The sequence below is a fragment of the Otolemur garnettii genome, unplaced genomic scaffold (assembly GCF_000181295.1).
Source record: "Otolemur garnettii isolate 467f Iridium unplaced genomic scaffold, OtoGar3 scaffold00127, whole genome shotgun sequence".
Taxonomy (NCBI): domain Eukaryota; kingdom Metazoa; phylum Chordata; class Mammalia; order Primates; family Galagidae; genus Otolemur; species Otolemur garnettii.
In genome coordinates this window covers 3,948,469-3,972,658 of record NW_003852522.1, presented here as the reverse complement: position 1 = coordinate 3,972,658, position 24,190 = coordinate 3,948,469, and the positions used below count along the sequence as shown (strand labels likewise).

The 24,190-nt window shown below is 52.8% G+C and overlaps 3 protein-coding genes, 1 non-coding gene and 1 pseudogene across 4 annotated transcripts in view; 3 read left to right on the top strand and 2 right to left on the bottom strand.

Annotated features, from left to right (window-relative positions):
• Positions 1–8,212, bottom strand: part of ANGPTL6 (angiopoietin like 6) — a 10,376-nt gene extending 2,164 nt beyond the window's left edge. Inside the window, exons 1-3 of the mRNA XM_003798048.3 lie at positions 8,071–8,212; positions 1,924–2,545; positions 474–651 (exon numbers count right to left, since the gene is read on the bottom strand). Of these exons, the coding sequence (XP_003798096.2) occupies positions 474–651; positions 1,924–2,545; positions 8,071–8,072 (802 nt within the window). The 5' untranslated portion in view covers positions 8,073–8,212. The remainder of the gene's footprint in view (positions 1–473; positions 652–1,923; positions 2,546–8,070) is intronic.
• A 1,084-nt stretch (positions 8,213–9,296) lies between these two features.
• On the top strand, positions 9,297–15,571 carry LOC100965653 (suppressor of SWI4 1 homolog). Its single transcript, XM_023518076.1, is given in 20 exon segments — positions 9,297–9,373; positions 9,463–9,633; positions 10,435–10,536; positions 10,736–10,786; positions 10,892–11,062; positions 11,703–11,779; positions 11,959–12,066; positions 12,174–12,297; positions 12,380–12,458; positions 12,563–12,692; positions 12,767–12,936; positions 13,023–13,112; positions 14,525–14,658; positions 14,660–14,816; positions 14,819–14,946; positions 14,948–14,990; positions 14,993–15,028; positions 15,031–15,085; positions 15,087–15,458; positions 15,460–15,571. Coding segments are annotated over 20 exon segments (2,328 nt in total). The 5' UTR covers positions 9,297–9,355.
• LOC111727864 lies at positions 10,582–10,666 on the top strand. The gene has a single exon (XR_002775310.1). It is a non-coding gene; the product is annotated as a small nucleolar RNA SNORD105 (small nucleolar RNA).
• Positions 15,572–15,839: 268 nt separating the features above from the next.
• Positions 15,840–20,158, bottom strand: EIF3G (eukaryotic translation initiation factor 3 subunit G). Its single transcript, XM_003797970.3, has 11 exons — positions 20,051–20,158; positions 19,875–19,921; positions 19,322–19,405; positions 19,124–19,212; positions 18,680–18,739; positions 17,833–17,937; positions 17,563–17,752; positions 16,704–16,811; positions 16,446–16,582; positions 16,256–16,362; positions 15,840–15,956 (listed from the first exon to the last, which is right to left on the bottom strand). The coding sequence occupies exons 1-11, from the start codon at positions 20,068–20,070 to the stop codon at positions 15,941–15,943; spliced, it is 963 nt and encodes a 320-aa protein (XP_003798018.1). The 5' UTR covers positions 20,071–20,158; the 3' UTR covers positions 15,840–15,940.
• Positions 20,159–22,622: 2,464 nt separating this feature from the next.
• LOC100965328 overlaps positions 22,623–24,190 on the top strand; it is a 7,032-nt pseudogene continuing 5,464 nt past the window's right edge.

Here is a 24,190-nt window from a genome sequence, read left to right as displayed (position 1 = left end):
CACCTGTGGTCCCAGCTACTTGGGAGGCTGAGGCAGGAGACTTGCTTGAGCCCAGGAGTTGGAGGTTGCTGTGAGCTGTGATGCCACAAAACTGTACCCAGGGGGACAGCTTGAGGCTCGGTCTCAAAAAAAAAAAACAAAACAAAAAATAAACCTCACCTCCTGGGGGCGGTGCCTATGGCTCAGTGAGTAGGGCGCTGGCCGAAATGCAACAAAAAAAAATAGCCGGGCATTGTGGTGGGAGCCTGTAGTCCCAGCTACTTGGGAGGCTGAGGTAAGTGAATCGCCTAAGCCCAGGAGTTGGAGGTTGCTGTGAGCTGTGATGCCACAGCACTCTACTCAGGGCGACAAAGTGAGACTCTGTCTCAAAAAACCAAAAAAAAAAAAAAACTCATCTCCTATATTTTCTTCTAGCTAGCCATACAATGTGGAAATTGGAAATCCCCCGGCTCACAGCCATGCCATGGTCTTACCTGCTGGCTTAGTAGGGATGCCATGGTGCCCTGTAGACATAGGAGAGGCCAAGGGCCCTTGCTGTCTCAAGGTCTGGTCTCTCTGGGGCTGTGGAGCAGGGTCCAGCGTCCTGCTTGTGTCACTGTTGCCACCCACCAGACTGACTGGGACCACAGGTACCAGGGGTGGTGGCAGGACCTGGGGTAACCAAAAAAGTCAGATGTAATTGCAGTAACCTTCAGGGTCCTGGGATGGTGGATAAATCTCCTTACTCCCAAGTGATCTGAAGGATATCAGGCAGAGGGATGTCCTAGTCCTAGGAATGATTCTCCTCAATGGCTAACTCTTGGTTTTCAAGCATAGGCAGAGCTGAGTTCAAATGTCTGCTCTTATGCTCACAGCTTAACCAGTCTGTGCCTCAGTCTCCTTTTCTGTCGAGTAGGAATAATAAGAGTCCATCCAACACAACAATGAGTATCTACTGAATCCCCCCACCAACTCTGTATGGTAGAAACTGTCCCAGAGCAACAATCTCTTATCCAAAATCCAGGGCCAGACATCCAGAAATCAGTAACATTGAGGGTAACACAGTGACACAGAGGCTCCGCCCCTGTAGCTCAGTAAATAGGGCGCTGGCCACATACACCAAAGCTAGCGGGTTGAAGCCCAGCCTGCTAAACACCAATGACAATTGCAACCAAAAAATAGCTGGGCGTCGTAGTGGGCCCCTGTAGTCCCAGCTACTTGGGAGGCTGAGGCAAGAGAATCGCTTAAGCCCAGGAGTTTGAGATTGCTGTGAATTGTGACGCCACAGCCCTCTACCAAGGGCGACATAGGGAAACTGTCTCAAAAAAAAAAAAAAAAGGCCGGCGCCTATAGCTCAACCGGCTAAGGCGCCAGCCACATACACCTAAGGTGGCGGGTTCGAATCCCCAGCTCGGACCCGCTAAACACCAATGACAATTGCAACCAAAAAATAGCTGGGCGTCGTAGTGGGCCCCTGTAGTCCCAGCTACTTGGGAGGCGGAGGCAGGAGACTCGCTTGAGCCCAGGAGTTGGAGGTTGCTGTGAGCTGTAATGCCACGGCACTCTACCCAGGGGGACAGCTTGAGGCTCTGTCTCAAAAAAAAAAAAAAAACACAGTGACACAGGAGGTTACGTATGTGTCTACAGATGTATATATGTGTGTGTGTGTGTATGTGCGTGTATATATTATACATAACACCTCCAATGGAGTTTTTGATCTTTACCTGATAATGAATGATACACTTATAGGATCCTATGGATATTAAATTAGAGCATAAGACCATAAATATCCAGCAGTCACTTTTTGACCCAAATATGTTACAAGATAGGGGCAGGTAGGAAATTGGTTTTCAGGGTTTTTCTGATTTCAGAACTGTGATCCCGGAGTTTGCAGGAGGCCCATTTCACAGACGAAGCTGCTATCAGAGGAGGCTTTGAGGTTACCTGCTGCTGCTGCCAGTTCGCGCCCCCTGGGCACAAGCGCTCCAGGCGTGCGATGAGGCCGCTCTGCTGGCTCACCAGCTGCGCCAGCTCGCGGAACTTGACATCCAGCTGGTGGAAGCGTACTGCTGCGCGCTGCGCCTCCGCTGAAGCGTTCAGCACCCGTTCCCCGAGCAAGGCCAGCGCGGCGCCGGGCTCCGCCCCCTGCCCCTCCCCTGGCCCCGCCCCCGCCCCCGCTTCATGCTGCAGCTGCGCGCGCAGCTGGCCCAGGCGCGTGGTCAAGCCGCGGCTCTCCTTGCGCAGCGCGCGCACCTCCCCAGCCACGGCGCCATCGGCGGGCGCCCGCCCCCCCCCGCCCCCCCCGGCGGCCGCCAGCCTCTGCAGCTCACGCAGCAGCTCCTCGTGGCGGCCCACACGCAAGCGCAGCGCCGCCACCTCGCTGGCGTTCACTGCCTCTGGCGCTGGCCGTAAGGGTGCGGGTCCGTTCCAGCACACGGCACCTGTGAACTTCTGCTGGGGCAGCACGAAGGTATAGGTGCAGCGCGGAGCGCCCTCTCGCGCTGAGGATGCGCCCAGTAGGAGCAGTAGCTGCAGCGCGCGCAGCTGGGACACCCACATGGCCGACCTGCGGACAGAGGAGGAGAGGGAGGAAGATGGGCCTGGCCAAACCCATTTGTTCCCACGCACGTGTCTACACGTGTGCAGCTCCTGGGCCATAATTCCCGTCTCTGGTCTATTCCCCATACCCTGCGGCCGGAGGGCTCCAGTGGGTTCCCGCCCTGGCCTCCAAGCGCCCAGCGGAAACAAAGTGTCTCTCATTCATTCATTCAAGAAGCAATCACTGAGCGTTTAATGTGTGCGAGCCTCTGTTCTAGATGCTAGAAATACAGTCAGAAACAAAACAGACAAAAATCCCTGCCCTAGGGCCAGGCTTAGTGGCTTATGCCTGCAATCTTTGCACTTTGGGAGGATGAGGCAGAAAGGGTTACTTGTACTGAAGAGTCTGAGACCAGGCTGAGCAAGAGTGAGACCCCATCTGTACTAAAATAGAAAGATTAGCCAGGTAATGTGGATTATAGCTGTAGTCTCAACTACTGCGAGGCTGAGGTGGGAGGATTGCTTAGGCCCAAGAGTTCGGAGTTGTGAACAGTTATGAGGTCCTAAGGTTATCTGAGAAAAGTGTTTCAGGCTGGGGCAACAGCAAGGCCCAAAGGCCCTGAGGCTGGACCATGCCTTAAGTATTAAAGAAACCCTGGGGAGCTGGAGCAAAAGCAGAGGGAGAGTTGGTGCAATGAGGTGAGGTAGGTGAGGAGCACGTCTCACTAATACAGTCTGCCCCTCTGTTCAGAAGTGGTCCCTCCATGCACATCCTCATACCAAACCCAGTGTCATCATGTCTCTTTGGGGGTTTTGTTTGTTTGATTTTGAAACAGAGTCTTGCTCTGTCACCCAGGCTAGAGTGCAGAAGCATCATCTTGGCTCACTGCAACTTCAAACTCCTGAACTTAAGTGATCTTCCTGCCTCAACCTACCAAGTAGCTGGAATTACAAGGTGCCCACTTGGCTAATTCTTCTATTTTTAGTAAAGATAGGGTCTTGCTCTTGCTTGGGCTGGTCTTAAATTCCTGAGCTCAAGCAACACACCTGCCTCAGCCTCCTGGAGTTCAAGAATTATAGTCCTCAGCCACCATGCCTGCCAGCCTCATACCTTTCTTAATGGCAGATCCAACACATCAGCCAGGCCTGTCTGCTCTTCTGTTTAGACCCTGAATTCCAACACTCCTTCTCCCTCCCCAAATTCTCACCTCAAGACACCATCTGGATTTCCTTACAACAGCCGCCTCCCAGGTCTCCAGATTTCCACCCTCAACCTCTCATTTACCCAGATTCTCGTCCAACTAGAGGATGCCTGTGAACATGTTGGTTTATATCCTTCCCCCGTTCAGAATCCTCAGTGACTCCCACTTTGTTTAGAGGAAAAGTCCTAGTCCTGTCTGTGATCATTAAGGCCTTGTTCTCTCTGCTTTGTCTCTTTCCACTCAATGGCCCAGCACACACCAGGCAAACTCCAGCCCCAGGGCTTTTGCATTTGCTGTTTTCTCAGCCTATGACATTCTCTGAATTTTAACATGGTTCCTTTCCTATCTTGAGAAGCCTTCCCTGATCATTTAGAGTTGCCCTTCCCCAACCCTCCTTATCAAAGTCTTTTTCATTTTAGTATTTATCATTCTCTGAAATTGCCTCATTTATTTGCTATTATCTGTTATCTGAATTCCTCCATCAAAATATCCTCTCCTTAAAACAAAAAAAAAAGCAGAAAGAAAAACCAGCTCCCTGAGGATGAGTTGGAGGCTTTGATCTCTGTTCTGTCTCCAGGGCCAAAAACAGGTCCTAGAAGCCCTCTACCCCAAACCCACATGCCTGGAGTGTGGTATGCCCCCTGAGTGTTCCTGTGAACTCAACAAAGGGGCATCCTCATGGCCACCCACCCTGGCCATGCAGGGTCCACACACAGGGCCCCACTGTCTTCATTCCTGGGCATACTGAAGTACACACAGCCTCTGAGACAGGGATGTGCATACCTGTGTCCACATGTGTGCACCTGCTGACATTTGAAACATGCCCACATGTAACTCCCACCTGCACTGGGTTCTACCATGTCCAAACCTATCCATCCTAGTGGCCACATAGGCATGTGTGCTGTGGTCTTCAGCATCATACACATTTTGCCTCATTCACATGCTCAGAGTGCCTATTGTCTGCCATGTGCTGTTCTAGGCAATGAGGACCTTGCCCAAAACAGAAAATCCCTGCCCTTATGGAGCTGACATTCTAGTTGGGAAAACAGACAAGTCAAACAATTGTAGGTAGGTCAGAAGGTAGGGAGTACCTGTAATCCCAGCACTCTGGGAGGTCAAGAGGGGGGGCTGCCTGAGCCCAGGTGTTCAAGACCAACCTGAGCAAGAGCAAGACCCCATCTCTAAAAGAAAATAATAGCCAGGTGTTGTGGCTGGCACTTATCGTCCTAGCTATTTAGGAGGCTGACGTAAGAGAATCACTTGATATGAAAGCTATAACCAAATAGCCTAAGAATATGGGGAGGAGGGAGGGAGAAGGGAGGGGGGATGGGTGGAGGGAGGGGGTTTGGAGGGATCACTTCTGAAGTTTATCTTATAGGGGTACAGGTGAATCTTTCTAAGAGTAGAATGTGAATGTTTTAAAGCAATAACTGAGAAAATGACATGAAGGCTGTGTTGACCAGTTTGATGGAAGTATTTCAGATTGCATGTGAAAACCCCACACTGTACCCCAGAAGTGCATTAATGTACATAGTTACCATTCAATAAAAAAAAAGAGAGAGAGAATCACTTGAGCCCAAGAGTTTGAGGTTGCTGTCAGCTATGATGCCACAGTACTCTATCCAGGATGACAGTGAGACTCTGTCTCAAAAAAAAAGTGGGGGGAGTACTAGAATACGGGGATGCATTTAAATAGAAGAGTCAGGAACCAACCCACTGTAATATGACACTTGAGAAAAGACTGGAAGGGAGAGAGTGTTCTAGGCAGAGGACACTACAAGTGCAAAGGCCCTGAGGCTGAACTTTGCTTTTGACGTGCCTGAGGAATAACAGGGAACACAGTGAGGAGGATGCAGGAGAAGGTAAGGGCAGGGAGGTGATGGAGCAAAGTGTGCAAAGCCTGTGGGCCTCACGAAGGACCTGGGGTTTTACTCAGAGTGAGGTGGGAGCCCTGCAGGATTCTGACCTGGGGAGGGGCACATTCACTACTGGACTCACATGCCAAGCATGAGCTCCCAAGGTGCAAGGGGGTCCTCTCCTTGTCCCCACCTCACTGATGCTTGGCTCTTGCAACAGAGAAGAACCAAGCCCCAAGGAGCTACAGACTGTGTAGAATACCCATTGCCTCTCATACCCTCAGCCTGGTGAGGATGAGGCTTAGCAGCCCTCCACCCAAGCAGAGCCCAGTGTTTCCAACAGAACCAACTCTATCTGCCCTATCCTCTCACCTCTCATAACCTGAATCTAGCAAGGCTTGAAGCAGGCATGAGCAGTCTGAGGAAGAGCTACTGATCCAGTGGGGCCTCTGAGTTGGGGAAGGGGAGAGGCTGGTGGTAGAGAAAGAGAAAGGAAGCTTAGTAACCACCCCCCCCCAGCCCCCAGAGCCTGGGAGTGGGGCTGGGATGCTCGGGCCAGGAGCCCCAACTGTAAATATTTAGCATTTCCTGCATGAGAACTCAGGCAGAATTGCCAGACTCCCCCGCCCAGGCCACAAGTGTCTGATAACACAGGTCAGTGCCCTGGACATCCCTCTTCTCCCCCCACAGCAGAGCACAGAGCATGGGAGGCTGCAGGACTCGTGGCTACACAGGATCCCTGTCCCAGAGACATGCACACATACTGTGCATAGAACTATGAACATCAGTGGGCACCTGCTGTGTGTTGGGCTGGGCTCTAAACTCCTCGCCTTTTATCTCATTTAATCTTCACAACCTGAGCTGGCTTCTATATGTAGCCCCATTTTCTTTCCTTTTCTTTTTTTGTAGAGTCCTCGGTAGAGTGCTATGGCATCACAGCTCACAGCAACCTCCATCTCCTGGGCTTAGGTGATTCTCTTGCCTCAGCCTCCCGAGTAGCTGGAACTACAGGCGCCCACCATAACACCTAGCTATTTTTTCATTGCTGTTTGGCCAGGGCTGAGTTTGAACCCACCACCCTTGGTATATGGGGCTGGCGCCCTACCAACTGAGCCACAGGTGCCGCCCCATAGCTCCATTTTCCAGCAGGGAAAACTGAGACTCAGAGAGGGTGAGTGACTTGCCTGTGATCACACAGCCAGAAAGGGACCAGGATAGGATTCAGCTCAGGTAGCTTGCCCTCAGGACACATACAGGTATAATACAACAGTTGCACGTATATGTACACATAGCAGAACAGACATGAAGACCAACACACACCCCAGTACTCAAAAAGCATGCAAACCACTGAACAGAGCAGCAAAGACAGAATCAGAATGAATATGTGTATACCTCTGTCCACGAATTTGTCTGACACACATCCATAAAGACACAACTGGGCCAAGTGTGGTGGCTCACACCTGTAATCCCAGCACTTTGTGAGGTCAAAATGGGAGAATTGCTTGAGGTCAGGAGTTGGAGACCAGCCTGAGCAAGAGTGAGACCTCATTTCTACTAAAATTAAGAAAAATTAGCTGGGTATTATAGTATAAGATTGTAGTCCCAGGTAACCAGGAGGCTGAGGCAGGAGGATTGCTTTAGCCCAGGAATGTAGTGAACTGTGATGACACCATTACAGTCTAGCCAGGGCAGCAGAGCAAGACCCTGTCTCAAAAATAATAGTAAAAATAAAAATAAGGTGCCAGCCACATGCTCCAGGGCTGGGGGGTTTGAACCCATCCCAGGCCTGCTAAACAAACAAACAAACAAAAAGCAGGGCACTGTGGTAGGTACCTGTAGTCCCAGCAAATAGGGAGGCTGAGTCAAGAGAATTGCTTCAGCCCAAGAATTTGAGGTTGCTGTGAGTTATGACGCCACGGCACTCTACCAAGGGTGACTAAGTGAGACTCTGTCTCAATAAAAATAAATAAAAATAAACACACTGCTGGCAGACATGGTGGCTCATTACTGTAATCCTAGCACTTTGGGACGGCAAAGCAAGAGGCCAGTAGTTCAAGAACAGCCTGGGCAACACAGCGAGACCTTCTCTCTACAAATAATAGAAAAAGTAGTTGGCCGTGGTCGTATGCCTATACTTCTAAGAGTCTGAGGTTGCAGTGAGCTATGATTGCACTTCACTCTCACAACAGAGAGGGAACTTGTCTCGAAAGCACATGACACCTTCAGGTAACAACTATATGTTCAAAACATAAGCACACATACACTACAACTTAAAGGAAAATGCCCTTGGCTTATGTGTCAGACTCCTTCACACCCACGTATGTGTGATCACACAGTGGTAGCAGAGACATTAAACCGGTACACAGTGACACCAGATAACCATCTGCCACATCTGTCCCACACACTGGGTCACATTTTCACACAAGTCAAATCACACAGGAACAGAACGGGGAAATAACCATACAGTCATTTCTCAGAGACACAAAGAGACTCACATAAAGGCCCTTAGAGTCCACCCAGCGTCTCCAACTGGTAGGATGGCCCTGCAGTCAGCAGAAACACGCAGGAGCAGCAGCCTGCTTCCCTGTCCACAATGTCCTGGACTCCGAGTAACCCGAGTGCACTCCAGGGCTGAGAGAGGAAATGGTGGATCCAGTTCTGAGAGAGGCTGCCAGGCTGGGCTCCAGGCCTGGGGAGGTTGGGGAGGGGCCTGCACTCTGGGCCCCTTGGCCCCCCACCTTCAGCCCTCTCCAACTTCCCCATTGGCAGCAGAGAGAGAGGGAATTCCATCAGTCACAGAGAGGAGCTGACAACAGAGGGAAAGAGACAGAGAAGGGAGAGACATGGGGAAATAGAAAAAGACACAGGGAGAGGCAGAGAGATGTGGAGCAGACAGGGAGAGAGACATGGGAAGGTGGAGAGAAACAGAAAGAGAAATGAGAAGGAAATGAGGATGCAGACAGGCAGCAGAGAAAGGTGGAAATTTATAGATGATGAGAGACACAACTGGTGACAGAGACAAAATCTAGAGGAGAGCAGACCACGGAAGGGAGACAGCTGGGGACAGGGAAGGAGCTGGGTGTGGGGGAGAGAGATGTTTAGCGCAGGGAAGGGGTGTTTCTTCCCCCTATTATAAGGTTTGGGGTAGAAGCCGGGGGCCTGAGGCCAAGACTGTCGCGTTAACCGGAAAAGGAGAGGGGGGAGAATTATTCACAAAGCGCCTGCCTTGCCGAGTTTCCAGAGGGTGATGTGGAGTTTCCATCACTCAGCCCCTCCGCAGACCGGGTCCCGGAGGAGGACATCTGGCCTTCAGGAGTTGGGGGATGAAAATGAGTAACTGTCACAGGCTCTCTTCCCTACTGAGGCTTTGCCCCAAGTGTTCGGCGCCAGTGTGCGTACATTCTCTTTCCTCTCTTAAATCACGGGTCGAGAGTTTCGACCCGGGTTGTCCTTGCTTTGGGATACTTTGGGCGTCTTTATATCACAGTTGGAGGGTAAATCGGCCGAGGCGGGATTCGAACACTAGGATTAGTTTCTCTAAAGCCGAGAGTCACACAGACCCGCCCCGGGTTTCCATGGAAACAGGCACTCAGTGTCTCTATAGCAACCTTGCCAAAACGTCAGGCTTCATCTCCCGGCTCTCCGAGGCTACCTGATGCGCAGGCCTGTCTAGTGACGCCATCCGGTCGCGCTAGTATCACGTGACATTGCTTAGGCGCCGGAAGTGAGCGGAACAGGGTCCGAAGCGGCGGAAGGAGGAGGCCTCGTGGAGGAGGCAGCATGGGGCAGTCTGGGCGGGTAGGGCGCGGCGGCCGGGGAGGCGGGGAGCGAGACCGGGAACCCGGCGTGGGCTTCGGGTTTCACCACGTGTCTCTTGCCTCCCCCAGTCCCGGCACCAAAAACGAGCGCGCGCCCAGGCGCAGGTCCGCAACCTCGAGGCCTATGCTGCACAGCCTCACTCGTTCGTGTTCACTCGGGGCTGCACCGGTCACAGCGTCCGGCAGCTTAGTCAGGACTTGCGGCGGGTCATGGAGCCACTCACCGCCTCCCGCCTGCAGGTCTGTACCAAGCAGCCCTCGTCCCACCCACCTCTGGGCCCCGTCTTCGCGTTTGTGGTCCTGACACCCGCTGTAAAACCGTGAGAGTCCTCAGTCTCCCCAGTTGAAGAAAGGGACACTCGTTGGGGACCGTTGTCTCTGCCTCGCTGGGCTTTGGGGGCTTAGTTGGTTGCCTGAGCCTGACATTTAAGGCTAGGGCCGGGCGCGGTGGCTCACTTCCGTAATCCTAACACTCTGGGAGGCCGAAGCGGGTGGATCTCTTGAACTCAGGAGTTTGAGACCAGCTTAAGCAAGGGCGAGATCCCATCTCTACTAAAAATAAAAGAACTAGCTGGGCATTGTGGCGTGCTTCTCTAGTTAAAGCTACTCGAGCAGCTGAGAAAAGGATCACTTGAGCCCGAGAGTTTGAGGCTGCGACGTCATGGCACTCTAACCAGGGTGACAGAGTGAGGCTCTGTCTCAATTAGAGAAAAAAAAAAGAAAGAAAAACTGGTCTCTGGAGACAGAGAAGCTGGATTGGAAACTTCACTTTGCCCAGAGGCCCTGGATCAAGTTACTTAATCCCACTGGACCTCGGTTTACTCATCTGTCAAATGGGGAGGTGCACCTGAACAAGGAACAGAGGCAGTACTCAGTTCAAGTCTGATTGGCTCTAGGGGCCAGGATCATTTCACTCCCTTGAGTTTGTTGGAATGGTCACAGGCAAGAAAGAACATGTAACAGGATCTTAAGCTTAAGCTTACAGAGTTTGCTTAATGAGGAATATCTGTGTTTATCTTTTTTTTTTTTTGTAATTTCTAGGTTCGTAAGAAGAACTCCATAAAGGATTGTTTGGCAGTGGCTGGACCCCTCGGGGTCACACACTTTTTGATCTTGAGCAAAACAAAGACCAACGTCTACTTTGTAAGTGGGCACCCTCACTTTTCACGTCCCATGGGCCCCTCACTTCCCCCGTCTCTTATGATGAACCCATTTGCTTCTGAGCTGCTGTGATTTTTGGCTTCAAAGTAAACGCGCTGAAGAAGAGTTGGGATGGAGGTTTCCACTCCCCAGCTCCCTAAGTAGTCACCCCAACCCTCACTGATTCTTTGTTCTCCTACAGAAGCTGATGCGCCTCCCAGGAGGTCCCACTTTGACCTTTCAGGTTAACAAGGTGAGAATTAGGGGTGGGGAGAGGATGTGTGGGGTGGGAGCTGGGCTTGGAGCTGGCCCTAGCACATGTGGTGGGTAGTCACCTGCTCTTCACTCTGCCCTGCAGTACACATTGGTGCGTGATGTGGTTTCCTCACTGCGCCGGCACCGCATGCACGAACAGCAGTTTGTCCACCCACCCCTCCTGGTACTCAACAGCTTCGGCCCTCACGGCATGCATGTGAAACTTATGGCCACCATGTTCCAGAACCTATTCCCCTCCATCAATGTGCACAAGGTAGGCTTGGGCTGGCAGGGTGGCTGGTGTGCTGGGATGGAGCAGGCAGTGGGTACCGTGGGCCTTTGGATTGATTACTGAGTCCTTTTAGAACTGAGGCTGAGAGCTCCAGTTCCGTGGTCTGCTGAATGCTTATGTCACAAATGTTTCATTTGTGTTCAGTGATGTTGGGCAAGAGTGTCCAGAATATTACCCTTCCATCCCCAGCCACCTCTTCATTTGGCAAATGGAAATCTGTGCTGATTGTGTTTTGTCTGGTCTCTGCTGCCCAGGCTGGAGTGCAGTGCTGTAATTGTAGCTTGCTGCAGCCTTGAACTCCTGGGCTCAAGTGATCCTCCTACCTCAGCATCCCAAAGCAGCTGAGATTACAGTTGTGAGACACACCACACCTGACCAGGCCTGGATTTTTAGATTTTTGTCTGGCTCCAAAGCCCCAGCTCCAGATCTCTAGCACCATTGATTCATTCTCAAGTTGAGCTTATATGAGGTGCTCGTCATGAGGAAGTCATTAGGGCCCCTTTATTGGGGCCAGTGCCCCAGGTGATCCATGGACACCACTCATAGCCCCACAACCCCAACTGCTATTCATCTGTGGGAGCTCGGTGAGGCCACTTGAAGCTCCCACCACTTTCCCTCCCAGGTGAATCTGAACACTGTCAAGCGCTGCCTTCTTCTCAGCTACAGCCCGGAATCACAGGAGCTGGACTTCCGGCATTAGTGAGTGTTCCATTAGGGGAGGGTGTGGAAGGCGACAGCTCTGCTGTTGAGGCTTCATGATTGCCCAGTCTCAAAGTAAATGCCCTTGCGATTTCCAAAGGGTAGAAGTGTGGTGCTGCTCTCTGACCTCATGACTTCATTCCCTACTCTCTGTCCATTCCCCTGCTTTTCCCCCGCAGTAGTATCAAAGTTGTTCCTGTGGGTGCAAGTCGTGGGATGAAGAAACTTCTCCAGGAGAAGTTCCCCAACATGAGCCGTCTACAGGACATTAGTGAGCTGCTGGCCACGTGAGGAGGGCATAGTGTGGGAGGCCATCACAGTCCTGTCCAGGGGCCCCTAGAGCCACCTCTGGAGCCTGGGATCCTCTGCTGAACCCCATGTGTTCCCTGCACAGGGGTGCGGGTCTATCAGACAGTGAGGCAGAGCCTGATGGCGAGCACAACATCACTGAGCTGCCTCAAGCGGTCTCAGGGCGTGGCAATATGCAGGCCCAGCAGAGTGCTGTGCGACTCACTGAGGTGAGGCCCGGGGATAGGAGTGACTTCCTCTGGCAGCCCCCAGCCCCACGAAAGACTAAGTCTTCTCCCATTTATCCCCTAGATTGGTCCTCGAATGACCCTGCAGCTCATCAAGATCCAGGATGGTGTCGGGGAGGGCAAAGTGATGTTCCACCACTTTGGTGAGCTGGGCTGGCGGGGCACAAGTGTGAGACCAGTGACGGGGGGGGGGGGAGCAAGGGGTCATAGGTGCGGGGTTGCACTCATTGAACCACGTCCTCCTCAGTGCACAAGACGGAGGAGGAGCTGCAGGCCATCTTGGCTGCCAAGGAGAAGAAACTGCAGCTCAAGGCCCAGCGGCAGGCCCTGCAGGCCCAAAACGTCCAGCGCAAGAGGGAACAGCGTGAGGCCCACAGGTCCGGGGTGGCAGGTGGCTGGTGGATGGACAGGGTCCTGGGTGCAGGTAGCCACACTGACATGCCTCCTCCAGGAAGAAGAGTCTGGAGGGCATGAAGAAGGCCCAGACAAAGGCCAGCAAAGACAGTGATGCTGAGGACCCTGGGCCAACTCTCAAGGCAGAGGGGGACTGCCAGAGGGAGGAAGAAGAAGAGGATGAGGCTGAGTATTTTCGCCAGGCTGTGGGCGAGGAACCCGATGAGGGTATGTAGCAGGGTCAGTTCAGCTGGGTGCCTGGGGCCTGTCCTTGTTCCGTGAGGTCCCTAGCTGACACAGTCTTTCCCCCCCAGACATGTTCCCCACAGCCACCAAGCAGAGACAGCCTTACAGGCCTTCAGGCAGGCAGCATCAGGGTAAGGACCAAAGCAGAGGTTGCCACAGTGACCGGAGACTGCCAAATCCTAAGAAGAGGCTCCGAAGAGCCCACAGCAAGCTGGGGTCCAGAAGGGATGCCCAGGATCGTGGTCAAGACCAGTCACGGCCACCCAAGAAGTAGATGGAATGCCCCAGATTGGGGCCTGAGAGACCCAGCCTGGGGCTTCAGGTGCGGCCCTCAGTTTCCTTTCATAAAGGAGCTGTCCCTCCCAACTCCTGCCACAATAAATGCCTGAACTGCCCAGTTCTGCATCTGCTTCCCAGTTAAAGGGGAGAGGCCTGCTGGGAGAGCCCCTGTCCAGCAGGAGTCTGACCTAGTTTCTGTCCTGAGGCCGGGTATGTTTCTCCCACCGAGGCAGGGGAGCAATTTCAGTGGGGAGGGCAGCAGGCAGGGCTGGCTGTGCTATGGGGATCCTCAGTAAGGGCCCTATGACATGTCTGCTTGGGAAGAGGGAAGGAGGTGGCCATGTGGGACACTGCTGATTGAGGTTAGAACCACAGGCTGGGCCAGCATCCTGTTCTCAACTTGGTGAGGAGCCTGGGCCCAGTGTGTATAGGGAGCATAGTGGTCACCATCTTGGGTAAGGAGTGGGCAAATGGGTTGATTGGATGAGGGACACATCCAGCGGCTTGAGGGGTGGCAGTGGAGCCACTGGTTTTCAGGAAGTTTTTTTGGGGAGGTGTTAAAATATGGGTCTATGTAAGACTTCCTGCCTGGCGGGGGCTGCCCTCATGCTGCTGGGTCGAAGGCCTTGTCAGGGGCTCTTGTCTCCTAAAGGGCATGTCTTGGAGGGTCAATGTCAGGTTGGCTGTGATGGCCCCAGAAATCAGAGGGAGGTGGGAAGAGAGCCTTTAGGATATCTGGCCAGTGACTGGAGTGGGTTGGCGGCAGGAAGTTAGAGAGCATATGGAATAGGACTGCCTGGCCTTGTGGGTCGATCCTGAGCACTTGGGAGTGGAGGGGCAGGACCCACTCAGGAACTCATCAGCACCATCTGGTGGCTATGGGGAGAGCAGACAGCAGGAGCCAGATTTAGGGCCAGGTAACTGGGCTGGTCCAGATAGATGTGGAACTGAACCCGGGTGGACCTGACTGACCGAGTGGGCAGTACTTTCTGATGTGCTGGACTTCAAAGAGTGTCATAGTGGCCTGGGGATTCCTCCACTCTCAACCCAGTGGCTCAGGGTGGGCACTGCTTCCTTCCATGTGCACTGAGGCCTGGGACTTCCATGTTTGCACCAGCTGCTTACTGGGGTGGGGTGAGGGACCCCAGGAGAGCCCCCATAACTTGTCAGCTGAAAGCCCTGGATCACACCCCTTTTCTGGAGAGAGGAAAGAACCCACTGTGCAACAGCACATGAAGGGCTCATGTCCAAGGACAGACATGGATCATTCTCCCAGAGGACAGCTCAGCAGCCACGCCCTGTGCCCAGCCCTGCCCAGCTAACTTCTCAATGGCTGCTGACCATGTCCTCAGTAGGTTCCAGGGAGACTTCCTGTGGCCCATGCTGGTGGTCAAGGTTGTGGTAGCTGTAGTTGCCAATGGTCTGGGTCCTGTACTGCTTCAGCACACAGCAGCAGCACCTGTGGCACCCAGCTATGGTCTTAGCTCAGCTGGCAGCCAGTGATATGCTGTGCACCCTAACGCTGCCCCCACTGGCTGCCTACCTGCACCCACCCAATCACTGGCGCTATAGGGAGGCTGCATGCCCCTGGAGCACTTCCTTTTCATCTGCAACCTGCTGGGCAGTGTCATCTTCATCACCTACATCACCCTCAACCACTACCTGGGCATTGTGTACCCTTTCTTCATCCACAGCCACCTGTGGCCCAAACATTGCCTGGGCCCTCAGCACTGTTGGCTGGGCCCTGGCAGTCCTGCTGACATGCCCACACTTAGCTTCTCCCATCTGAAGGGCCCATAGCAGGAGGTGGCCAAGTTGAGGCCTGTATCAGGTGTCTGGGGACAGCAGACAACCTCCAACTTGAGGCTTACAAGCCTGGCACGGGCAGGCCTGGGCTGTGGCCTGCCCCTGCTGCTCAGCCTGGTAGCCTATAGTGCCCTTGGGTGGGCTGTGTTGCACAGCCCTGGTATGACCGTGGCAGAGAAGCTATTGGTGGGGAGGGGCATTGCCCTATACACCAGTTCCTACATGCCCTACCATGTCACACGACTGCTCAATGTGGATGCCTGGCAGCACTGGAATGCCCACTGTCCAGGCTTTGCAGACAAGGCCCAAGCTGAGGCAGCCCTGGAGCTGGGGCCCTACCTGGGCTACCAAGTGATGCGGGGCCTCATGCCCTTGGCCTTCTGTATCCACCCACTCCTATATGTGGCAGTGGTGCCCCCCCGGGCTGCTACCACTGCCACCACCACCCTGCAGTGGGGGCCAGAACCAAGAGAACACCCAGAGTGTTGGGTAAGCCCTGTTCCTTGATGTCACAGCCACCCCAAGACCTTAAACCCCCGATCTTCTGAGCAGAGCCCAAGAAGTAACTTGCTTCAAGTCTTCCTCATTGCAAGGTGTTGGAGCCACAAAGTGCCACGTGAAAGCCCAGAGCACCAAAGGCCCCCAGCCCCAACGTGCCAACAGGTTCCATCTGCCACTTCAGCAGCCTGCGGCTTCCATCAGGGACTCATGCTTCCCACCCACAGCATTGACCTCCAGGCCCCCACCCCACCCCGGCTATACAGGGCAATGAGGTGCAACAATAAACAGGACACCTGTAGTGCATCTTGAGCCTTTTTATTGTCCTTGGAGCTGGAGCCCCCATCAGAGGTTGCCTTCTTTTGCCAAGGGTCCAGGGCCAAGTGGTGTGGTGGCAGCTGGCTTAGTTGGTAGATGGCCTAGGGAGAGAGAAGCTGGTGAGAGCTTCAAGAGAGCCTCCCAATAAGGGCACCTCAAGACACCTGATACTTAAACAGGGGGTGTTGACAGAGAGCACATGGAGCCAGGGCAGCGACGGGCTTTAGGCTTGGCAGCTATTGCCTGGTGCCTGTCTGCCCTTTCCTTGGCAAAGGAAAATAAGAGATTGTCACCTCTGAAGGGCCTGGGTGACTGCTCCCATTGTGGTGGGGCCCACAGACATCCTAAGTCTCAGCTGTGGTGCTGGGAAAGGGGGATAGGGTCAGGGCAGGGGTCTTACTTGGCCCACTCAACATTGAGGATGAGATGATCGTAGCCAAAGCCAGATACCCCAGCAATGGCACGTGCAGCATCCTCACGGCGGTGGAAGCTTATGAAGGCAAAGCCCTTAGGGATGGACAAGACAGGATCAGGGGGCTGGCAGCCAGGACAAATGACCCCCACTCCCTCCACTGTGGCCACCCCCCGACCTTGGACTGGCCAGTGGTCTTGTCCTTAGCCAGGTAGATGCGGGAGATGGAGCCAAAAGGCCGGAAGAGCTCCTGTAGGTCGGTCTCACGTGTGTCCTCTGAAAGGTTGGTGACACGGATGGTGGCATTGTCATCAGCTGTGTGGGCAAGACAAGGTGGCTGTGAGGGGGAGGACCTGCTCATTTCCCACATGTGCACACTCTCAAGGATTGACGACAGGGTCCTGGGAAGTGCCCACCCAATGTTAGGAGCCCTCACCTCTACGGTTAGGCTGCATGGACTCCCCACGGCGGCTGGCCCCATCCCGAAGGCTTGGTGGCACGTATTTCCCTGTCTTGTTCTGAGCCGCCTGCACAGGCTCCAGCTCTGAGGACCAAAGCACAGTCACATTCAGCCAGGACACTGGCAGCTCCAGCCCTGACCTGGGTACCATGTACCAATCTGCATGTGTCCAGGGGCTTCTTTGAGGCCTCAGAGACCACAGTGACACTAAGGTCATGTCCAGGAAACTGACACCACTTGAGCACCCTGCAGGGAACACTAGCAGGGACAGAAACCACAGGGGTGGATACAGTCCCAGGTGCCCATAGCTCTCCACCCCAGGGGGCTGAGAGCCAGAGGGAGGCCAGCCTCACAACACAAGGGGACAGCAGAAATAGGACACACAGTAGGGACAGTCCCCAGATCTCCCACGAGTGGGTGACAAGTGCACCTAATGTGCAAAGTCACAGGAGAAGAGCTATCTAGACTCAGACTCGCCACCAACAGATAATGCCGAAGGATGCAGCCTGACAGTCACAGGTGTGAACTGCACAGACAAGCACATGTGTGTGAGCACACATGGGTGGGGAGATTCAGAACCCTGGGGTAAAGAGAGCACACCCACAACAGTCAATGAAGTCACCAGCACAATCACAGCAGGCCAGTTGCACACGTACAGGACAACCATTCCCCAAACACACAAGGCTTAGTCATGCACGCGCAAAAGGATCTGCCAGACACCATCAAACCAAGATCATGCCACAGCCTAATGGGCCGACGCTGTCAGATAGGGGGGTGACGGTCACAGATACTGGTGACAATATCCATGCTGTTGGCAGGTAATCCGGTCCCACACCTCCTGGCAGCTTCTCTTTCTCGCCAGTGGACAGGCCCAGCTGCTCCGCCAGCTCCTTCTGCATGGGCCCCAGGGTGTCCTTGTAGGGGCAACGGGTAGTCCAGTGGTCTCCCTTGCAGATGCGGCAGGACACTATCTTCTGGCCCTTGAGCTTGTTCATTGGGTCCTCCTCCTCCTGGCAGTTCAGGTCCTGGCAGGGGCAGGTGGGAGCAACTCAGAGGCAACTGCCGTACCCATCCCCCCAGCTCTCCAGCATGCTGCCCCACTTACCTCTTTGCTGGTGATGAATGTCATAGAGACATCATCACTAACGGTAGTGGTGGCCACATTGGGCCCTGGGGGGTCAAACTCTGAGTTCCCAAACTTCTTCCAGTTCTGTGCTCGGGTAGGGAGGAGGGATGGGTCAGGGCCCCACACTGAGGCACTTGCAACAGCCACCCCCAAAGTATCTTGGCTTTCAGCCACATTTCTTGTCTTCCCCAAACACTCCCAGAACAGTAGTAACAGTGACAGTGACAGCCCCAGGATGCAGAGGCAGCTCCCAACCCCATGTTCCAAAAGAGAAAAACAAAGGCTGGCTGGGGTTGTGGGGAGACAGAGGCACTGCTCACAGTTCTGGAGTCCCTGCAGATTGGTGGGACTAGCCCCCATCTGGGAGTGATAACCAAGGATGTGCAGAGTTCACCCTGAAGTAAAACCACTGGAACCTCAGCTTCCTCCCCTGTAAGACCATAAGATGCTTCCCATTTCTCTAGGCTTCTATGGAAATCAAACAAATGAGGAAACACTTCCATCCAGGTGCCTTCTATGTGGAGCAAAGTGCACAGAAAAGTGGGTAACTATATTGGCTGCTATCATTTCTTCCAGAAGCACTCAGCCCTGGGTAAACAGGCTATGACCACCTCAAGGGAGAGACTGGCTCTTTTCCTCCAGACTGAGAGATAAAGAGGAATAAGAATCTAACTCCACTTCCTCCTGTGCCATGGACTTTTCAGAAAGTGCAAATACCCCAGGCCTCCATTTTGCTTCAACAAAACAGGTACCAACAGTTAAAACCCACCTCTGATCAAGGATTCCCAAGTCCCCTGGGTCAGCTCTGAGGTTAGGAGAGGCTCACCTTCCTCCTGGCAACCGCCTTGGAGGCCTTCCGGGTCTCAATCCTGAAGGTGCGGACAATCTGGGGACAGAAGGGGAGATGTTAGGGCTTCCCACACCTCCATGCTCTTAGGACCTTACCAACATGCTCCTAAGAACAAGGGTCTCCGGATCGGCGCCTGTGGCTCAAATGGCTAAGATGCCAGCCACGTACACCCAAGGTGGCAGGTTCAAATCCAGTCCTGCCCACGAACAACAATGATGGCTGCAACCAAAAAATAGCCGGGCGTTGTGGTGGGCACCTGTGGTCCCAGCTACTTGGGAGGCTGATGCAAGAGACTCGCTTGAGCCCAGGGGTTAGAGGTTGCTGTGAGCTGTAATGCCATGGCACTCTACCCAGGGAGACAGCTTGAGGCTCTGTCTCAAAAAAAAAAGGGTCCCCATTCCCCTGCCTCTCCGCTCCCACCTTGAACTTCTTGCCATCATCATCTATCTTGTACTCGGTCACTGTCTTTATGTTGCCATTGATGACCTCCTTGGGAGGTGGCAGTGGAGCTGAGAAAAGGAAAAAGGCAAGAGGGAGTGAGCCCTGAGTGTCAGAGACCAGGCAGGACAGGGCTGGGGGGAGGGGCAGTCCTAGGATGGAGTGGAAGTCATCACTCACCTCCGGGCAGTAGGTCGGGCTCTGGGCTGGTGTCTCCAGTGGCCAGAGGGAGCCCCTTGAGGAGCTCACTGGTTACACATTTGTCTGGGAGAGAGAATGTGGGGTGGAGGGGTCAGGAGCTGAGATGAAAGGGCTTTGGGGATAACACTCACACAAAAAGCTGACAAAGGACAGAGGCTGGGACAGTGCGCTGTAGGGACCCAGAGTGGCAAGGAAAGGGGATCGCCAGCACGAAAGGGGCGGGGGCTGGGGGCAAACCAAAAAGCCGACCAGGCGCTAGTACAAAGGCACGCTGGTCTAGCGTCCTTGGAGGAGGAAGGGAGCAGCTGAGAGAACCTGGCCAGTGGCGCTGAAGGAAAAGGGACTGGCCAGTGAACATCTGCAGAAGGCAACAGGCTGGTCCCGAGGATGGCGCTGGGCTGTGGCTAGGGCTGGCCGCCGACGGGGAATATGGAATCAGACAGCGGTGCCAGCTTAGGGGTGGAGGCAGGCGGCAGTGCGTGGCTAGGCTGGGGACGGGCCACGGTGACCCGGGGCACCAGGAGACACTCACCGTCCTCTCCCTCCTCTTCCACCTGGTCGGCCCAGCTCGGCTTCGAACTGCGGGGATAAGTTTCCGGGAGATAAGGGGTGGGTCAGCGAGGCTTGGCCCCAGCGCCCGGAGTGCACCCAGGCTCCGTAATACTCCCCAAGACCCCGCAACTGCCTCCCAGGCGCCCCTTTACTCACTCAAAGTCTCCAGTCGGCATTTCAGAAAGTCTTCCCCACGCAGCTCTGTCCCTGGCCAGAGAGCGGAAGCGGAATAAAACGAGACTTCCGGTGCCGCTGACGATGCCTAGAGCGCTCTATCCGTGTGCCCACAGCTCCGTCTTGCGGGTGGAGGTGAAGTCACATATGGTTCTGACTTATCCTGGAAGAGAAGGATGGATACTTAACGGTGCACTTACTGTATATTAGACATTGTGAAGAAGAGATAGACACTCCCATTTTGCAACTGAAGAAACCAAGGCCCGGAAAGAACAAAACAACCCTTTGCCTAGGCTGTTCCTTTTCTTTTTTTTTTTTTGAGACGAAGTCTCACTCAGTCACCCTGGGTAGAGTGCCATGATGTCATAGCTCACAGCGACCTCAAACTCCTGGGCTCAAGAGATCTTCCTGCCTCAGCCTCCCGAGTAGCTGGAACTACGGGCATTGACTCATAATGTGAGGCTAGTTTTTTTTTTTATTTTTAGTGGAGAGGGAGTCCCACTTTTGCTCAGACTGGTCTCAAATTCCTGAGTTTGACCAGTCCACCCACCTTGGTTCCCAGAGTGCTAGGATAACAGGAGCCCCGCACGGATCTTATCTTCCTTCTTGATTTGGATGATCAAGATGTTAAATGACCCCCCTCAGCTACCCTCCCTCCTTCCCTCTGTAGCATTCTTGGTTCTCTGGTATAATTTCGTGAGTTTGCTTTTTTCTCACTCTGCTCCTTCCAGTAATAACATGCGTTCTCCACTGAAGCAGTATGACTCTCCAGGGCGTGAAAACTGGCTGTGGGAGCGGGGGGGGAAACCTTAATTTGTGACCGTCCAAAGCCAATCCTATCAGACATATACTTATTCCTAACTATCTAATTTCTACCTTTAGGGAGCAATTAAATGTAATTACGTTGAAATTAACTGGTTCTTTTAGAGTACCGTGGCGTCACAGCTCACAGCAACCTCTAACTCTTGGGTTCAAGCAATTCTCTTGTCGCAGCCTCCCGAGTAGGTGGGAATACAGACACCCAGCACAACGCCCGGCTATTTCTGGTCTCAAACCTGTGAGCTCAGGCAATCCACCCACCTCAGCCTCTCAGAATGCTAGGATTACGGCGTGAGTCACCGCACCCAGCCTAAGCTTTTTGGATGGAAACTTGAGGCCTGCTAAAACTTAAAATGCACATATGAATTTTTCTTAGAGCCCGCTAATAATTAAACATGTGAGTAAATTTGTAAATGTATGTACAGATTTAAGAATTAAGATGTCTGTGTAGTATTGTTCATGACTACAGAACCTGGACACACCTATGTGCTCATCCATAGACACTGGTTAAATTGGGTAATAATCATTTCCTAATCTATGAAATGCTGTGTAGTAGATATTTAAGGACGTAGATACATTTGTGCTCTTGTAAAAAAAAAATTCTCAAGGGTAAGAGGAGGAAGCAAGATATAAAAGGGCATGTATTTTAGAAACTGATATTATCTAAAGCTTAGCCAGGCATTGTGGCGGGCACCTGTACTATAGTCCCAGCTACTTGGGAGGCTGGGGCAAGAGAATTGCTTAAGCCCGAGAGTTTGAAGTTGCTGTGAGCTGTCACACCACAGCACTCTACTGAGGGTGACATAGTGAGACTTCATCACAACAGAAAAAAAAAGAGAGAGAAAGAGAAAGAAAAGAAAAAAAGACTTGTTCACAGGATGGTTCACTCCTGTAATCCTAGCACTCTGAGAGGCCTAGACAGGTGGATTGCCTCATCTGGTGAGTTTGAGACCTGACTGAATCAGAGGGAGACCTCATCTCTAAAAATAGCCGGGCATTGTGGCAGGCGCCTATAGTCCCAGCTACTTGTGAGGCTGAGGCAAGAGAAATGCTTGAGCCTCAAAGTTTGAGGTTGCTGTGAGGTCTGATGCCACGGCACTCTACTGAGGGCAACAAAGTGAGACAAAAAAGGGGGGGGGGGGACTCGGTGCCTGTACCTCAGCAGCTAGGGCACCAGCCACATACACCTGGGCTGGCAGGTTTGAATCCAGCCCAGGCCTGCCAAACAATGACAACTACAACAAAAAAACAGTCGGGCTTTGTGGCAGGCACCTGTAGTCCTAGCTATTTGGGAAGCTGAGGCAGGGGAAGCGCTTAAGCCCAAGAGTTTGAGGTTGCTGTGAGCTGTGATGTTACAGCAGTCTACAGAGGGCAGCATAGTGAGACTCTGTCTCAAAAAAAAAAAAAAAGGAAACCGGAGGCTGAGGCAAGAGAATCGCTTGAGCCTAAGAGTTTGAGGTTGCTGTGAGGTCTGATGCCACGGCACTCTACTGAGGGCAACAAAGTGAGACAAAAAAGGGGGGGGGGGACTCGGTGCCTGTACCTCAGCAGCTAGGGCACCAGCCACATACACCTGGGCTGGCAGGTTTGAATCCAGCCCAGGCCTGCCAAACAATGACAACTACAACAAAAAAACAGTCGGGCTTTGTGGCAGGCACCTGTAGTCCTAGCTATTTGGGAAGCTGAGGCAGGGGAAGCGCTTAAGCCCAAGAGTTTGAGGTTGCTGTGAGCTGTGATGTTACAGCAGTCTACAGAGGGCAATAAGTATCCCCCTGGGTAGAGTGCCATGGCATCACGCTCACAGCAACCTCCAACTCCTGGGCTCAAGCGAGTCTCCTGCCTCCGCCTCCCAAGTAGCTGGGACCACAGGCGCCTGCCACAACGCCCGGCTATTTTTTGGTTGCAGCCATCATCGTTGTTTGGCGGGTCCGGGCTGGGGATTCGAACCCGACAGCTTAGGTGTACGTGGCTGGCGCCTTAGCCGGTTGAGCTATAGGCGCCGAGCCTGTTTGGAAATATTTTGCCTTGAACACAGAAACAAGGAATCTCATGGTTGTCTTGATATAATAGTAATCAATGAGAGTCTGAAGACAGATAAACATAAGTCTTACCCATGCTTAAGGACTGTGCAGAAGGAGAAACTATGGCAGCTATATGTCCTTAGTGTGAGAAGAACGTTTGCCTAAGACACAGTCATCGGTCAGATCACTTCGTATGGCCGCCACTCAAAAACCTGTGAAAGACAATATTGATTCCAAGACAAGAGACAAGTAAATGACAGAAAGGTGCAAAGAAGAGTCAAACAGCTGCAAAGGGTGCACAGATGAAGTTAAAGACATAAGCTGATGGGCATAAGTCATTGTTATAGACAGAAAGAATTTACATTCAGGTTTTCCTGCCTAAGGGTAGCAAAGAGAACAGCAAAGCTATGTTCTTTTGCCACTGATGAAGCATCAGGTGGGTCACATACTCTGCAGCGTCTCTAGCCAGTCTTACCAATGACGGTAACAGATTAACAGCTAAGAAATTGGGGTTATGTCACATTTCTTCATGAGAAGCCTTACCTTTGGATCATACTTGGAAACCTGGATTGCTAAGGAGGATTGTCCTTTATATAATGGTTGAAATATTATCCTGGAATATCTTTATGATGAATAATATTTTTTTTTTTGAGACAGAGCCTCAAGCTGTCACCCTGGGTAGAGTACTGTGGCCTCACAGCTCACAGCAACCTCCAACTCCTAGGCTTAAGCGATTCTTTTGCCTCAGCCTCCCAAGTAGCTGGAACTACAGATGCCCACCACAATGCCTGGCTATTTTTTGGTGGTAGTTGTCATTGTTGTTTGGCGGGCCTATGCTGGATTTAAACCTGCCAGCTCTGGTGTTATATGGCTGGCGTCTTAGCCACTTGAGCTACAGGCACTGAGCTGATGAACAATTTTTTTAAATGTTTTTTTTTTGGAGACAGAGTCTCATTATGTTGCTTTTGGTAGAGTGCTGTGATGTCACAGCTCACAGCAACCTCAAACTCTTGGGCTTAAGCCATTCTCTTGCCTCAGCAAGCTGGGACTACAGGTGCCACAATGCGCGGCTATTTTTTGGTTGTAGTTGTTATTGTTGTTTGGCAGGCCCCGGCTGGATTAGAATCCACCTGCTCCAGTATATGTGGCTAGAACCCTAGGTGCCGAGCTACAGGCGCCAATCCAAAATGTTGATTCTTACTTAGAATGTGATTCAATGATTCAAGCCAGAAATCACAAGGCAACTTCTATGTACATATTAAGTCCGTATCTTTTTTTTTTT

Coding starts and splice junctions, on each gene's coding strand:
- EIF3G (XM_003797970.3), bottom strand. CDS start 20,070: ATGCCGACTGGAGACTTTGA. Junction 18,740..19,123: donor ATGATGGCAAGAAGTTCAAG/GTGGGAGCGGAG, acceptor TTCTGTCCCCAG/ATTGTCCGCACCTTCAGGAT. Junction 16,363..16,445: donor AGACCACTGGCCAGTCCAAG/GTCGGGGGGTGG, acceptor TCCATCCCTAAG/GGCTTTGCCTTCATAAGCTT.